This window comes from Salmo trutta, chromosome 39 (assembly GCF_901001165.1).
Source record: "Salmo trutta chromosome 39, fSalTru1.1, whole genome shotgun sequence".
Lineage (NCBI taxonomy): Eukaryota > Metazoa > Chordata > Actinopteri > Salmoniformes > Salmonidae > Salmo > Salmo trutta.
Genome location: NC_042995.1, coordinates 9,471,345 through 9,488,835, shown reverse-complemented (window position 1 = coordinate 9,488,835; position 17,491 = coordinate 9,471,345). Strand labels below are relative to the sequence as shown.

The 17,491-nt window shown below is 40.5% G+C and overlaps 1 protein-coding gene across 1 annotated transcript; it reads right to left on the bottom strand.

Moving 5' to 3' along the window:
• Positions 1-2,768: 2,768 nt before the first annotated feature.
• On the bottom strand, positions 2,769-15,077 carry LOC115179520 (zinc finger protein OZF). Its single transcript, XM_029741128.1, has 3 exons — positions 15,036-15,077; positions 6,795-7,043; positions 2,769-5,999 (listed from the first exon to the last, which is right to left on the bottom strand). The coding sequence occupies exons 2-3, from the start codon at positions 6,895-6,897 to the stop codon at positions 4,738-4,740; spliced, it is 1,365 nt and encodes a 454-aa protein (XP_029596988.1). The 5' UTR covers positions 6,898-7,043; positions 15,036-15,077; the 3' UTR covers positions 2,769-4,737.
• Between the last annotated feature and the right edge of the window lie 2,414 nt (positions 15,078-17,491).

The following is a 17,491-nucleotide window of genomic DNA, read 5'->3' as shown; positions in this document are numbered from 1 at the left end:
TGAGTCATTAATATGAATGCTCAGAGTGTAAGACCTGTGAACTCACCTGTGATGGTCCACATCTACCACAACCATTCCTATTGTGTTAGTAAGCACCACAGCATTTTAGGAAGCCATTGTTCAAAATGTGTTCATACACTCCGTAACAATGGGAGGGGGTGTGGCATCCACAGGGGAGGACCAGCAGGTTTATCTCTGACTTCTATTTAGGACTGGGATCCCTCTGTGGGCCAGGATTTTCAGAATATCACTTGATTCTCTTTTAAACATGCTAGAAACCTGAGGGACAGCCTGGTAGGAGCAGATAAACATGCTAGAAACCTGAGGGACAGCCTGGTAGGAGCAGATAAACATGCTAGAAACCTGAGGGACAGTCTGGTAGGAACAGGTTAATATGTTCCCCCTCAGCATTTCCTATCCACCCTCCCCTCAGATCATTGTGAGAACTGTAATATAATGACCAAGGGGGATTTCTTCATCCTCATACCGGGAAGAAAATGTATTTCGGGTAGAATTTCCTGCTAAACAACATTTGTGGTATATTTCCTGATGTGCCCATGTGGCTATTATGATGTTGGAAAGTTTAAAAGATAATTGTAGGTTTGTCTTACAGAGCACAAGAGCAACATTCAGAACCGGTGACGAGAAATCCCGTTGCCAGAAACTTTGTGGTCGGACATGATGTAAGACAACTGAGGTTTCCCTGTGGCTCAGTTGGTAGAGCATGGTGTTTGCAACGCCAGCATGGTGTGTGCAACACCAGGATTGTGGGTTCGATTAGCACGGGGGGCCAGTACAACAAAAAAAATGCATGAAATGAAAACTAAATGTATGTATTCACTACTGTAAGTCGCTCTGGATAAGAGCATCTGCTAAATGACTAAAATGTAAAAATGTTCCAGGGCTTAGAAGTTGGACAGCCACTTAAGAGAGGTGATAGAGAAGAATTGTTGTTACAAACAGAAACATATTATATCCATGACTTATAAACAGAGAGAGACATATTAGATCCATGACTTACAGAGAGAGACATATTATATCCATGACTTACAAACAGAGAGAGACATGTTATATCCATGACTTACAAACAGAGAGAGACATATTATATCTATGACTTACAAACAGAGAGACATATTATATCCATGACTTACAGAGAGAGACATATTATATCCATGACTTACAAACAGAGACAGACATGTATTCATGACTTATAAACAGAGAGAGACATATTATATCCATGACTTACAAACAGAGAGAGACATATTATATCCATGACTTACAAACAGAGAGAGACATATTATATCTATGACTTAAACAGAGAGAGACAATTTATATCAATGACTTACAAACAGAGACATATTATATCCATGACTTACAGAGAGAGAGAGAGACATATTATATCCATGACTTACAGAGAGACATATTATATCCATGACTTATAAACAGAGAGATATATTATATCCATGACTTACAAACAGAGACATATTGTATCCATGACTTACAGAGAGAGACATATTATATCCATGACTTATAAACAGAGAGAGATATATTATATCCATGACTTATAAACAGAGAGATATATTATATCCATGACTTACAAACAGAGACATATTATATCCATGACTTACAGAGAGAGACATATTATATCCATGACTTATAAACAGAGAGAGACATATTATCCATGACTTACAAACAGAGAGACATATTATATCCATGACTTACAGAGAGAGACATATTATATCCATGACTTACAGAGACATATTATATCCATGACTTACAGAGAGAGACATATTATATCCATGACTTACAAACAGACAGAGACATATTATATGCATGACTTACAAACAGAGACATATTATATCCATGACTTATAAACAGAGAGAGACATATTATATCTATGACTTACAGAGAGAGACATATTATATCCATGACTTACAGAGACCTGGAGGCGATAGAAGCACACACCTGTTTAGGCGAGGTGCTGGCTAGCAGAGTAGAACACTCGAAAAAGGAAAGGAGAGACCCACACTTTAGAAGCTCAGATGCAATCATTTAATTACCTAATATACAACGTTTCCACAGACAAGCTGTCTTCATCAGGGTATAATGACAAACACTCTGGGTCACTAGTTTATATAGTGTCAAAGGACACACACAGGTGTCTGTAATCATGCCCGGGTGTGCCGATATCATTGGTTAATTCTCAGATATAAAAATAACATGCTAAAAACATGAATGAGAGCATACGATCATAGATACAATTTTGCTACATAGGCCTACAAACATTTACAATGAATAGCACAATCACAAGAATGGCTTCAGATCAAAGTCTACGTTGAGACCGAAGGGAGCAAGGGTCTTTAAATGAAAGATCCAGGCAGCCTCTCGTTTTAATAAATTGTCAGTGTCACCCCCTCTCCTAGGGAGGGTGACATGTTCGATGCCGATATAACGTAGGGACGAAATCGAGTGGTTCGCTTCCAAAAAGTGGATTTCCTGAACCTAATGGTGCTACGAAGCTCCGAGATTCACACTTTTAATTCACACTTTGTTTTACCCACATTTTTACCACAAGGAAAAGTTAAGAGACACAAGCAAAAACTCTTTCAAAAATGTAGAAGCCTATACACCTAATCATTTGTGATCTGACATGCTGTATTGTATGGAAACTGTAGGCTACTAACAACAGCAGCTGCAAAATCCAGCTTACTATTACCCTGGCCAGAGGGACAGGGTCAACAAAGCAGTAATGTTGTGTATTGTATATACAGTATTTCACTTCAAACTGTTTATTTCATTTAATTATACACAAGAGAGGTTGCCGAGCATGAATTCATGTACAAACATTTTTCATTACATTTGTGTAATTTAGCAGATCTCTGGATAAGAGCGACTTACTGGACAAATAAGGGTTAATTGCTCAAGGGCACAATGACAGATTTCAAAAAGTGCATGATATACATACAAGCTCTACATTTATCATTAAACAAAAGTTTAGTAATATAAAATAATCCACCCAAACTAATGCTAAAAACTGATCATCACACCATCTTTATCTGATATACACTGTGTACAAAACACTAGGAACACCTTCCTAATATTGAGTTGCACCCCCCTTTATCCTCAGAACATCCTCAATTCATCACGACATGGACTGTCCAAGGTGTTGAGAGCGTTCCACAGGGATGCTGGTCCATGTTGACTCCAATGCTTCCTACAATTGTGTCAAGTTGGCTGGGAGTGGATCTACTCCGAATAGCTTGTTCCATCTCTTCCCACAGATGCACAATTGGATTGAGATCTGGTGACTCGGCAGGCCACTGCAGTAAGCTGAATTCACTGTCACGGTTTCCATGGAACCATTCCTGGACAAGCCTTGTGGCATGGGGCATAATCCTGCTGAAAAAATCTATTTGCAGATGGATACACTGCTGCCATGAAGGGATGCTCCTGATTGGCAATGATGTTTAGACATCCTGTAGCATTCAAACATTGTTCATCTTTTATCAAGGGGCCCAATGTGGGCCCTGAAAACACCCCACGCCATCACACCACCAGCCTGCAATGCCTACACACGGCATGGATGCATACAGTGGTGTAAAGTAATGAAGTAATTTTTTTTGAAGAACTACTTAAGTCGTTTTTGGGGGTATCTGTACTTTACTATTTATATTGTTGACAACTTCTACTTTTATTTCACTACATTCCTAAAGAAAAGAAAATATTTTTTACTTCATACATTTTCCCTGACACCCAAAAGTACTCCGTACATTTTTTATGATTAGCGTGACAGAAAGTGGTCCAATTCACACACTTCTCAAGATAACATCCCTGGTCATCCCTACTGCCTCTGATCTGGCGGACTCACTAAACACAAATGCTCCGTTTGTAAATTATGTGTTGGAATGTGCCCCTGGGTATCCGTAATATAAAATTTAAAAAAGACAATTGTGCAATCTGGTCTGCTTAATTTAAAGAATTTTAAATTATTCATACTTTTACTTTTGATACTTAAGTATATTTACAACCAAATACTTTTACTCAAGTAGTATTTTAATGTGCGACTTTCACATGAGTAATTCTATTAAGGTATCATTACTTTTACTTAAATATGACAGGTAATTTTCCCACCACTGGATGCATGTACTCGTGGTTTCCTCCATACCCTAGTCCTCCCATCAGCGTGAAACAGCAGGAACCAGGATTCATCAGACCAGGCAATATATTTCCAATTTTCCAGTGTCCAGTCTTTTCATTCCTTAGCCCACTGCAACCGCAGTTTCTTGTTTTTTGATGAAAGCAAATGGGGATCCATAATAAATACACCACAAATACATCATTAAGGATCATAGCTTTTCACCTGGATTCACCTGGTCAGTCTATGTCATGGTGTCCTTAATGTTTTGTACACTCAGAGTATGTTGTGTTTACCAGCTCATTCCCACAGAAAACTGCAGAGGGAAGCAGTACCACCCAGTCAACCATCAGACTCCATTGTGAGACGTCTCACAGAGGATATTCAACCCTAAGTTAGTTTCTAATGTAAAGTTATTGAGATTAACAAAACTGACAAGGTGCACACTGATCAGTAAAGTAAAGAGAGGCTAACATGCTATAACGCTCCCTTTCCTCGGCACAGTTCTCTCACAGTGAGAAACTATAGGGTTACAATAGTGTTTTACACTTTCTTCACTGCCAATTATTTAATGACATGATACTTAAGTGGAGTGTCTAATCTTAGCTGGTCTTAGAGAAATGAGGCTTCTCTCCTTTATGTATACATTGGTGTCTTTTTAAATGGCCCAATCTGTAGAACCTCTTCTCACAGTCAGTGCAGTGATAAGGCTTCTCACCTGTGTGTATACGTTCATGTCGTTTTAAGTTACACAGTAGAGAGAAACTCGCCGCACAGTCAGAACAAGAGTAAGGCTTCTCTCCTGTGTGTATACTTTCATGTCGTTTTAAGTTACACAGTAGAGAGAAACTCGCCGCACAGTCAGAGCAGATGTAAGGCTTCTCTCCTGTGTGTGTTCTCTGATGAACTTTTAGCCTGGTTGATGTTGGGAAGCATTTTACACACTCAGAGCAGGAGTACGGCTTCTCTCCTGTGTGTGTTCTTTGATGAATTTTTAGCTCAGTTGATGTTGTGAAGCATTTTCCACAGTCAGAGCAGGAGTAAGGCTTCTCTCCTGTATGTTTTTGTTCATGTGTTTTTAAGTGGCCCGGTCGAGAGAAGCTCTTTCCACAGTCAGAGCAGGAGTAAGGCTTCTCTCCAGTATGTATATGTTGGTGTATTTTTAAGTGGCCCAGTAGAGAGAAACTCTTTCCACAGTCAGAGCAGGAGTAAGGCTTCTCTCCTGTATGTTTTTGTTCATGTGTTTTTAAGTGGCCCAGTCGAGAGAAACTCTTTCCACAGTCAGAGCAGGAGTAAGGCTTCTCTCCTGTGTGTATGCATTCATGTCGTTTTAATTTGCACAGTAGAGAGAAACTCGCCGCACAGTCAGAGCAGGAGTAAAGCTTCTCTGTGTGTATACGTTCATGTCGTTTTAAGTTGCACATTAGAGAGAAACTCGCCCCACAGGCAGAGCAGAAGTAAGGCTTCTCTCCTGTGTGTGTTCTCTGATGAACTTTTAGCTTAGCTGATGTTGTGAAGCATTTTATACAATCAGCGCAGGAGTAAGGCTTCTCTCCTGTGTGTGTTCTCTGATGAACTTTTAGCCAAGTTGACGTTGTGAAGCATTTTACACAGTCAGAGCAGGAGTAAGTCTTCTCTCTTGTGTGCACTCTCTGATGAACTGTCAGAGCCTTGGATGTTGTGAAATTCTTCCCACCGTCAGTATAGGAATACCGATTCTCTCCTGGGTGTATTTTGAGGTGTATTTTTAGCTTTGATAGAAATGGGAAAATCTCCTCACAATGTGGGCAGTGGTGAGACCTCTTAGCTCTGTGATCTTCCTGCTGTTGCACTCTGGATGTAGAGGATGTCTCAACATAGTCTCCTGTGTGAACAACATCAGAAGAAACATACAGTTGGTGTGATATACATGTCAATCACATGTATTTTATGTAGCCATTATTACATTAGAAGTTGTCACAAAGTGCTTTACAGAAACCCAGCCTCAACCCCCAAAGAGCAAGCAATGCAGGTGTAGAAGCAAAGTGGCCACGAAAAACTCCCTAGCAAGCAGGAACCTTGGAAGAAACGTAGAGAGGAACCAGGCTCAAAGGGGTGGCCAGTCCTCTTCTGGCTGTACCGGGTGACATACGTATTCATATCAGTAGGCTGTACAATACAGAAGGGAATAAAACTATTCTAAAAGTGGGTAAAAGTCGTGAACATTATGAGCCATATCATCCTCCACTCACTATGACAAGGGTTTGTAACCAGGCTGTATCACATCCGGCCATGATTGGGAGTCCCATAGGGCGGCACACAATTGGCCCAGCATCGTCCGGGTTTGGCCGGGGGTAGGCCGTCAATGTAAATAATAATTTGTTCTTAACTGACTTGCCTAGATAAAAAAAAGGTTATAAAAAGAAGAGTAATTTCATAGAACTGTAAAACACTGGCAGTTTGTCTACTTCACTTCTTTAGTCTACTCTCTGATCACTCCAGATAACCCAGTGAATAAAACAAAATGCTGGCAATACTGGTATGCAAGTCTGAGTAGCATAAAATAACATCTACCTTCTCATTGAAACAGTTCATCATGAAACAGTTCTACTGCAACTGTTCATACACAGTGGTAAGTTGGAATAAACAGCAAACTTCGTCAGATACAACCTGCTCATACCATGAGAATCAGATGTCCCAATCTTCTCCTCCTCTTCTTCATCTTTAATGTTGACATTCAGCTCCAGTGTTTGACTGCAGTCTTCCAGCTTCACTGATGCCATCTCTGGATCCTGCAGTGTAAACTGGGCTCCACTGTCACAATCAGGACCCAGTGACTGTAGGTTTATACTCAGTGTGGAAGGAGAGAGGCAGGTTGGGTTTGTCCTCACTATTGATGTTACCGGCCTCAGATTTACTTCTAGTCGTCCTGTAGTAACAATGAATAACAGACACAAAAAGTTATTGTCTTGACAGTTCTGGCACTTTATTCTCTATTACAATATATTATATTTTTTCTTGTTCAATTATCTAAATCAGTGCTTGACTTGGACTGAAATAGTTGTCGATACTCATTTTGGGGGCGGTACTGTTTATATTTAGGTGCAGGAGTACCACAATACTGTTGAGGTAATATTCTATAAGAACATGAGCTCAAGCAGTAGAAAATTGAGGTGTCGGTTCTCAGCTCCAGTAAGCTCCTGTCCATCTCATGTCAATAGATCAGGTAGGTAAGCATTGACAACAAAACATGAATTTATTCAAATTAGACAAAGTACACGCTACACAACGTAACTAATCTTAACCTATAGTAGATTTCTTGGATTTACATAAATTAATAAATTACTCAAAAACCATTTAGTACAAGGTTGTAGTATGTTTTAGGCAGCACTATGTACCATTTTCCTGAATAACCTTGTCTTCACTGTATTATGTCAATCAAAAACCAATTGTATTTCCCGTTCACATCATATTAACATTTATAGACAAAGATAGAAACTGAATGAGTCTGAATATTACTACATAAAATTGTCTCTCTTTGACGCAGACAGAGTGGGCGCCGCAGTTTTCCCAGCTTGTGAATTTTACACAAAACCAAAAACATGCAAAACGAACTCAGAAATCTCAAATAAATGGATTATTTATGAAATGACATTGAGAAAATTATGTACATCCATTCAGACAAACCCAAAGTCTCTAGCTATGTGGCTCATAAAATAGTTATCACGTTCTTCACTTGGTTTGACCCAAAAATAACAAATCAACCCTTTACCAAACGTGATAATACCTTCACGGATGTTACCTAGCATGGAATGACATGTTCTTTTGATATTAGGAAGTTTAAACCTGCTATTCCATACCTGTATTAATGAATAGAAACGGACACAAAGGTTATCTTCTTAACATCACAGTTCTTGCGCTATCTTTATTCTGAAGAATAGTGTGTGCCAGCCTGGAACTTCCTGTTCCCCCACTACCACAGTGCAGCCACAGATTGAACAATGAGACAGATATTTCACCAGAAGAATAAATGTGAAGCATCCGCTTTGCGTTTCCACTCACTACCAAATATGGTAGTGAGAGGAAGCCCGCTGGCCGGCAGTGGGAGAAGATGGAACGAGATGGATTTTTGCCGACATTCTGCAAATGTTCTAATCAATGAAACATCTGATCTTAATATAGTTCTGTTCCCAAAACTAAAATCTGTTATGAACAGAGTGGACTAAGTTTTGTAGACTTTAACTTTTGGAAAGGGTATTTTTTTAAATTGCGTTGTTCAGAAGGAATGTAAAGGCGAAATGAGTTATTGCACACAAGTGCTTCACAGAGGAGGCGGTGGCTAACAGAAATATGCAGATGTGTGCTAGAACGCGGCAATTGGATCTCGGTAGCTGGTGCTTGGCTCTGCCCGCTATGACTCATCTGTTCCCCATCGGAAACGACTGGTTGTGGCCTATCTTTGGTGCAATCGTCCATGCATTCAGGGATCCTTGGGATGGCCCTACCTCATTATATGAGAAGGGCGGTGCTTAATTTGAGCCGGATCCTCCAGCACCTCTCAGTTTTGGAGTCTTTCGTTCTGGAACCCATTTGCCAGGGTCAGGTAGACTACAGATGAAGTTGGAAGTTTTACATACACCTTGGCCAAATACAATTAAACTCAGTTATTCACAATTTCTGACATTTAATCCTAGTAAAAATTCCCTGTCTTAGTTCAGTTAGGATCACCACTTTATTTTAAAAATGTGAAACGTCAGAATAATAGCAGAGAGAATAATTTATTTAAGCTTTTATTTCTTTCATCACATTCCTAGTGGGTCAGAAGCTTACATACACTCAATTAGTATTTGGTAGCATTGCCTTTAAATTGTTTAACTTGGGTCAAACATTTTGGGTAGCCTTACACAAGCTTCCCACAATAAGTTAGTCCCACAATAAGTGGATAGAAAACACTCTAAAGCTTCTAAAACTGTTAAAATAATGTGAGTATAACAGAACTGATTTGTCAGGCGAAACCCCGAGGACAAAACATCAAAGAAAAACAAAATTGAGGTCATAGGATTTTCCAATGGTTTTCTATAGGATAGCCTTATTATTAGGAACCTGGTTGCAGTTCCTATGGCTTCCACTAGATGTCAACAGTCTTTAGAAATTGTATGATGTTTTTCTTTTGAGAAATGAAGAAGGAGTCCTATTCATTGTCAGTGTCACTCCAGGTGGACTCTACTGTTTTGGTGAGCGTGAACAGGAGCATGCTCCATGTTGTTTTTATCCGGTATTAGAAACAGTTTATTCCGTCTTAAATTGTATTGATTATTTACGTTTTAGGGTACCCGAGGTTGGATTAGGAACATTGTTTGAAATGTTTGGACCAAGTTTACAGGTAACTTATTGAATACTTTGTAGGCATGTTGTGCGAGTTTAAACCGGTGTATTTCTTCGTCAAACGCGCCAAATAAATTGCCATTTTTGGGACATAAAAGGACATTATCGAACAAAATGACAATTTGTGATGTTTCTGGGACATTTTGGAGTGCCAACAGAAGATGATCTTCAAAAGGCATTAATTATATCGCTATTTCTGACTTTTGTGGCGCACCTGCCTGGTTGAAATATCTTTTTCATGGTTTTGTATGCGGGGCGCTGTCCTCAGATAATCGCATGGTTTGCTTTCGCCGTAAAGCCTTTTTCAAATCTGACACAGCGGCTGGATTAACAAGAAGTTAAGCTTTATTTTGATGTATAACATATTTTCAAGAATGTCAAAGATTTGAATTTAGGATTTTTGAATTTCGCGCTCTGCAATTTCACCGGATGTTGGCCAGGTGGGACGCTACTGTCCCACGCACACTTGAGAGGTTAAGCCATTTTGCCACAACTTTGGAAATATGCTCGGGGTCATTGTCCATTTGGAAGACCTATTTGCTTAAATATATCCACATAATTTTCCATCCTCATGATACCATCTATTTTGTGATGTGCACCAGTCCCTCCTACAGCATGATGCTCCCACCCCCGTGCTTCATGGTTGGGATGATGTTCTTCAGCTTGCAAGCCTCCCCCTTTTTCCTCCAAACATAACGATGGTCATTATGGCAAAAGAGTTCTATTTTTGTTTCATCAGACCAGAGGACATTTCTCCAAAAAGTACGATCTTTGTCCCCATGTGCAGTTGCAAACCGTAGTCTGGCTTTTTTATGGTGGTTTTGAAAGGCCGCCTCTTGCCGAGCGGCCTTTCAGATAATGTCGATATAGGACTCGTTTTACTGTGGATGTAGATACTTTTGTACCCGTTTCCTCCAGCATCTTCACAAGGTCCTTTGCTGTTGTTCTGGGATTGATTTGCACTTTTCGCACCAGAGGAATGTTCATCTCTAGGAGACAGAACGTGTCGTCTTCCTGAGCGGTATGACGGCTGCGTGGTCCCATGGTGTTTATACTTGCGTACTATTGTTTGTACAGATGAACGTTGTACCTTCAGGCATTTGGAAATTGCTCCCAAGGATGAACCAGACTTCAGGTCTACAATTTTTTTCTGAGGTCTTGGCTGATTTCTTTTGATTTTCCCATGATGTCAAGCAAAGAGGCACTGAGTTTGAAGGTAGGCCTTCAAATACATCCACAGCTACACCTCCAATTGACTCAAATGATGTCAATTACACTATCAGAAGCTTCTAAAGCCATGACATCATTTTCTGGAATTCTCCAAGCTGTTTAAAGGCACAGTCAATTTAGTGTATGTAAACTTCTGACCCACTGGAATTATGATAGTGAATTATAAGTGAAATAATCTGTCTATAAACAATTGCTGGAAAAATTACTTGTGTCATGCACAAAGTAGATATCCTAACCGACTTGCCAAAACGAAAGTAAAAAAAATAAAAAAAATATTATTTATTTATTTGAACCCTTTTTTTCTCCCCAATTTCGTGGTATCCAGTTGGTAGTAGTTACAGTCTTGTCTCATCGCTGCAACTCCCGTACGGTCGAAGGTCGAGAGCCATGCGTCCTCCGAAACACAACCCAACCAAGCCGCACTGCTTCTTGACACAATGCACATCCAACCCGGAAGCCAGCCGCACCAATGTGTCGGAGTAAACACCGTACACCTGGCGACCTGGTCAACGTGCACTGCGCCCGGCCCGACACAGGAGTCGCTAGTGCGCGACGAGACAAGGATATCCCTGCTGGCCAAACCCTCCCTAACCCGGACGACGCTAGGCCAATTGTGCGCCGCCCCATGGACCTCCCGGTCGCGGCTGGCTGCGACAGAGCCTGGGCTCGAACCCAGTGGTCTCTGGCTGTGCCACCAGAGACCACTGCTCCACCCGGGAGGCCAAGTATAGTTTGTTAACAAGAAATTTGTGGAGTGGTTGAAAAACAAGTTTTAATGAGTGCAACCTAAGTGCATGTAAACTGTACCTCTAGTGGCATAAAAAATAATATCCACTGTTTGCAATGTAAAAATCCTAATTACTTTCTAATTGTCATGCCTCCTAAAAAACGTCATGTGAAGAAATGCCTGATATTCTAAGAATGTATTAATGTTGGGCCGCCCCAGGTTTATGGTTTGTGCAACATTGTAGCCTATTTAGACCAAGGCGTGGCCATTGCTGTGGTGAGAGAGAAGCATGCCTGTATCTCTCACAGAACTAAAATGAGATTCACTTTCTATGATCTCTCTCCCTCTCTGTGCTGTTATAGACATGAGCCAGCAACTCATCTCTCCAGCATTGCACTTCATTTATTTCCTAATAGAATAATAGCTGTGGGAAGTGTGTTGAGGTGCTGCAGCACTCTGCAGTCTGTTCAGAAAGAAATGAAATAATTCCCAAAACTACACCAGGAGTATTTAGCTACAGAGGATCAATAGATCATTTAAATAAAATAGCCTAGCTGTGGATTGTGGCTAGCCAAATCAAAAGGCATGTCTACAGTCAGGAACGTGTTGCAAATCTGTCAGTGAACAGCATGCAGCCAAAACAGGCCTTTAGCAATATTTCTAATACAGTCACTGGAAAACACAGGTTGTAAAGCAAATGGATCCTGCTGAAAATAAAATACTACTCTGTCTGTATGTTACCAAGTTTTCAACTTCCAAATAGGCTTATTGAGCGAACAGCACTGTTTTACAAAGTAAAGCAAGAGAAAGATGAGCTTTTGGCCAGTGAGTGAGCTGCACATCATTGGGTGAGTCAGGGAAACTGGAAAGCTTGTTAAGGACTATAACTTCCTCCTCATATTGTACAATGTGTTTCTCCTCATACCTGGACGAGGCTATTGATGGATTAGAGACCTCAGAGTCTCAGTGTCAAAGTAGCCTGTCATTTTGGTCATCAGTCCCAGTCATCTAAAATGATGTAGAACTGCATGAAATCCGTTTGTAAAAGGCCACATTTTTCCTGGACTCCAGGCTACAAAAAATGTACTCCATGTGTGTAACTTCTGTAAGCGGCTCAACTCCACTGCTCCCGAGTGGCACAGCGGTCTAAGGCACTGCATCTCAGTGCAAAAGGCATCACAACAGTCTCTGGTTCGAATCCAGTCTGTATCACATCCGGTCGCGATTGGGAGTCCTATAGGCCGTCATTGTAAATAAGAATTTGTTCTTAAACTGACTTGCCTAGTTAAATAAAATAAAACAATTATATTATGCCAGTATGCAAAAGTCATGATAATGCATGCAATGCTTTATTATAAAAGGTATTTTATTTAATGTGTTCTGGTACCTCAGAGACCCCCAGGTCAACCCTCTCAGGCTCACTTTTGGTTCCAGCACCTCCCAATTTACACAGTAAGCACTGGAGAAGTGGCTAGCTGCTGCTGCCTCCTCCGGGACACATCTCCTTTACATAGAATTGGTGAGGATGTTGATTTTGGCCTGTGGAATAGACCACGTGTAACAACACCTGAACAGGATCGGTACATCCGAACATCACACCTGCTAGACAGGAATGTCCGTGTTTTGCCATGGCCAGCGAAGAGCCCGGATCTCAATCCCTTTGAGCACGTCAGGGACGTGTTGGAATGGAGGGTAAGGGCTAGTCCCCCAGGAAATGGCTGGGATCTTGCAGGTGCATTGGTGGAAGAGTGGGGTAACATCTCACAGCAAGAACTGGCAAATATGGTGCAGTCCATGAGGAGATGCACTGCAGTACTTAATGCAGCTGGTGGCCACACCAGATACTGACTGTTACTTTTGATTTTGACCCCCCCCCCCCCCCCCCCCCCCTGTTCAGGGACACATTACATTTCTGTTAGTCACATGTCTGTGGAACTTGTTCAGTTTATGTCTCAGTTGTTGAATCTTGTTATTTACATACAAATATTTACACGTTAAGTTTGCTGAAAATAAACGCAGTTGACAGTAAGAGGTCCTCTCTTTCTTTGCCAAGTTTATTTTTACCTTGTCAGCTCAGGGATTCGATCCAGCAACCTTTCGTTTACTGGCTCAACGCTCTAACCACTAGGCTACCTGTACGTATTCATATGAGTAGGCTGTGCAATACAAAATGGAGAATAAAACTATTCTAAAAGTAACTCATAAGTAAAAAATTATGACCTATATCATCCTCCACTCACTATCACAAGGGTTAGTAACTACACAGACTCATTTCATATCATCCTCCATTCACTATCACAAGGGTTAGTAACTACACAGACTCATTTCATATCATCCTCCATTCACTATCACAAGGGTTAGTAACTACACAGACTCATTTCATATCATCCTCCACTCACCATCACAAGGGTTAGTAACTACACAGACTCATTTCATATCATCCTCCATTCACTATCACAAGGGTTAGTAACTACACAGACTCAGTTCATATCATCCTCCTCTCACTATCACAAGGGTTAGTAACTACACAGACTCATTTCATATCATCCTCCACTCACTATCACAAGGGTTAGTAACTACACAGACTCATTTCATATCATCCTCCACTCACTATCACAAGGGTTAGTAACTACACAGACTCATTTCATATCATCCTCCTCTCACTATCACAAGGGTTAGTAACTACACAGACTCATTTCATATCATCCTCCACTCACTATCACAAGGGTTAGTAACTACACAGACTCATTTCATATCATCCTCCATTCACTATCACAAGGGTTAGTAACTACACAGACTCATTTCATATCATCCTCCTCTCACTATCACAAGGGTTAGTAACTACACAGACTCATTTCATATCATCCTCCACTCACTATCACAAGGGTTAGTAACTACACAGACTCATTTCATATCATCATCCTCTCACTATCACAAGGGTTAGTAACTACACAGACTCATTTCATATCATCCTCCACTCACTATCACAAGGGTTAGTAACTACACAGACTCATTTCATATCATCCTCCACTCACTATCACAAGGGTTAGTAACTACACAGACTCATTTCATATCATCCTCCTCTCACTATCACAAGGGTTAGTAACTACACAGACTCATTTCATATCATCCTCCTCTCACTATCACAAGGGTTAGTAACTACACAGACTCATTTCATATCATCCTCCTCTCACTATCACAAGGGTTAGTAACTACACAGACTCATTTCATATCATCCTCCACTCACTATCACAAGGGTTAGTAACTACACAGACTCATTTCATATCATCCTCCACTCACTATCACAAGGGTTAGTAACTACACAGACTCATTTCATAGAACTTTAAAACACTGGCTGTTTTACTTCACTTCTTTAGTCTACTCTCTGAACACTCCAGATAGCCCAGTGAATAAAACAAATGCTGGCAATACTGGTGTCAAACCATGGAAGTGTCAGTAGCATGAAATAACATCTACCTTCTCATTGAAACAGTTCATCATGAAACAGTTCTACTGCAACTTTTCACGCACAGTGGGAAGTTGGAATGAACAACAAACTTAGATAGAACCTGCTCTTACCATGAGAAACAGTTGTCCCAATCTTCTCCTCCTCTTCTTCATCTTTAATGTTGACATTCAGCTCCAGTGTTTGACTGCAGTCTTCCAGCTTCACTGATGCCATCTCTGGATCCTGCAGTGCAAACTGGGCTCCACTGTCACAATCAGGACCCAGTGACTGTAGGTTTGGACTCAGTGTGGAAGGAGAGAGGCAGGTTGGGTTTGTCCTCATTGTTGATGTTACCGGCCTCAGACTTAATTCTAGTTGTCCTGTAGTAACATTGAGAAACAGACACAAAAGTTATGGTCTTGACAGTTCTGGCACTTTATTCTCTAAAAATATATTATATTTCTTTTATTGTTCAATTATCTAATTCAGTGCTTGACTTGGACTGAAATAGGTGCCGGTACTGTTTATATTTAGGTGCAGGAGCTCCATGATACTTTTGAGCTAATATTTAACCTATAGAAGAAAAATGCATAAATTACTCAAAAACCATTTAGTACAAGGTTACAGTTTGTTTTAGGCATCACTATGTGCTATTTTCGTTAATATCCTTGTATTCACTGTTTTACTTCAAAAAACATATTGTATTTCCTGTTCACACCATAGTAACGTTTATAGATAAAGACAAACTGAATGTGTCAATATCATTACACACGTAGAAAACCGATAATCATTACATTCAGCATTTAAACAGTAGTGCAACTGGACAGTTCTGACTTAGGTATTTGTAGTTGTCCACATATTCTAAGTGTCTGGTTAGACTGTAAACACTTCTTCTAGACTCACATTAAGCATCTCCAAACCAAAATTAAATCTAGAATCGGCTTCCTATTTCGCAACAAAGCCTCCTTCACTCATGCTGTCGAACATACCCTTGTAAAACGGACTATCCTATCGATCCTCAACTTCGGCGATGTCATTTACAAAATAGCCTCCAACACTCTACTCTGCAAATTGGATGTAGTCTATCACAGTGCCATCTGTTTTGTCACCAAAGCCCCATATACTACCCACCACTGCGACCTGTATGCTCTCATTGGCTGACCCTCGCTTCATATTGGTCACCAAACCCACTGGCTCCAGGTCATCTATAAGTCTTTGCTAGGTAAAGCCCCACGTTATCTCAGCTCACTGGTCACCATAGCAACACCCACCCGTAGCAAGCGCTCCAGCAGGTATATTTCACTGGTCATCCCCAAAGCCAACTCCTCCTTTGGCCACCTGTCCTTCCAGTTCTCTGCTGCCAATGACTGGAACGAATTGCAAAAATCACTGAAGCTGGAGACATATCTCCCTCACTAACTTTAAGCATCAGCTGTCAGAGCAGCTTACTGCTCCTGTACACAGCCCATCTGTAAATAGCCCACCCAACTTCCTCATCCCCATATTGTTATTTATTTTTGCAACCCAGTATCTCGACTTGCACATCTATCACTCCAGTGTTAATGCTAAATTGTAATTATTTTGCCACTACGGCCTATTTATTGCCTTACCTCCCTAATCTTACTACATTTGCACACACTGCATATAGATTTTTCTATTGTGTTATTGACTGTACGTTTGTTTATTCCATGTGTAACTCTGTTGTTTTTGTCACACTGCTTTGCTTTATCTTGGCCAGGTTGCAGTTGTAAATGAGAATTTGTTCTCAACTGGCCTACCTGGTTAAATAAAGGTTAAATAAAATAAATAAAACAGTTTTACAGTAACTTTTCATGCACAGTGGGAAGTTGGAATGAAAAACACAAACTTAGTTAGATAGAACCTGCTCTTACCATGAGAAACAGATGTCCCAATCTTCTCCTCCTCTTCTTCATCTTTAATGTTGACATTCAGCTCCAGTGTTTGACTGCAGTCTTCCAGCTTCACTGATGTCATCTCTGGATCCTGCAGAGCAAACTGGGCTCCACTGTCACAATCAGGAGCCAGTGACTGTAGGTTTGGACAGTGTGGAAGGAGAGAGGCAGGCTGGGTTTGTCCTCACTGTTGATGTTATCGGCCTCAGACTTAATCTGAGTCAGCCAGTAGTAATAAAGAGAAACAGACTCAAAAGTTAGTGTCAGAACTGTCAATACTTTATTTTCTAAAAATATGGTTTATTTTTAGGTGCAGGAGCTCCACAATACTGTTGAGATAATATTCTATACGATGAACATAAGCTCAAACAGTAGAAACTTGAGGTGACTGTCTAATGTGAATTAATTAATGTTTTGTCAATGCTTAGCTACCAGATCTACTAAAATGAGATCTGTGCTTGACTTGGACAGGAGCTCACTGGAGCAGAGTACCAAGTATACACTTGAAATTAGGCTACACAACTCTAAATTAACTTAATCTATAGTAGATCTCCTGAATTAACATAAATGCCTCAAAAAACATTTAGTACAAGGTTGCAGTATGTTTTAGGCAGCACTTTGTACTATTTTCCTGAATAACCTCGTCTTCACTGTATTATTCCAATCAAAAACCA

Coding starts and splice junctions, on each gene's coding strand:
- LOC115179520 (XM_029741128.1), bottom strand. CDS start 6,897: ATGGCATCAGTGAAGCTGGAAGACTGCAGTCAAACACTGGAGCTGAAT. Junction 6,000..6,794: donor TGGGACATCTGATTCTCATG/GTATGAGCAGGT, acceptor TTGTTCACACAG/GAGACTATGTTGAGACATCC.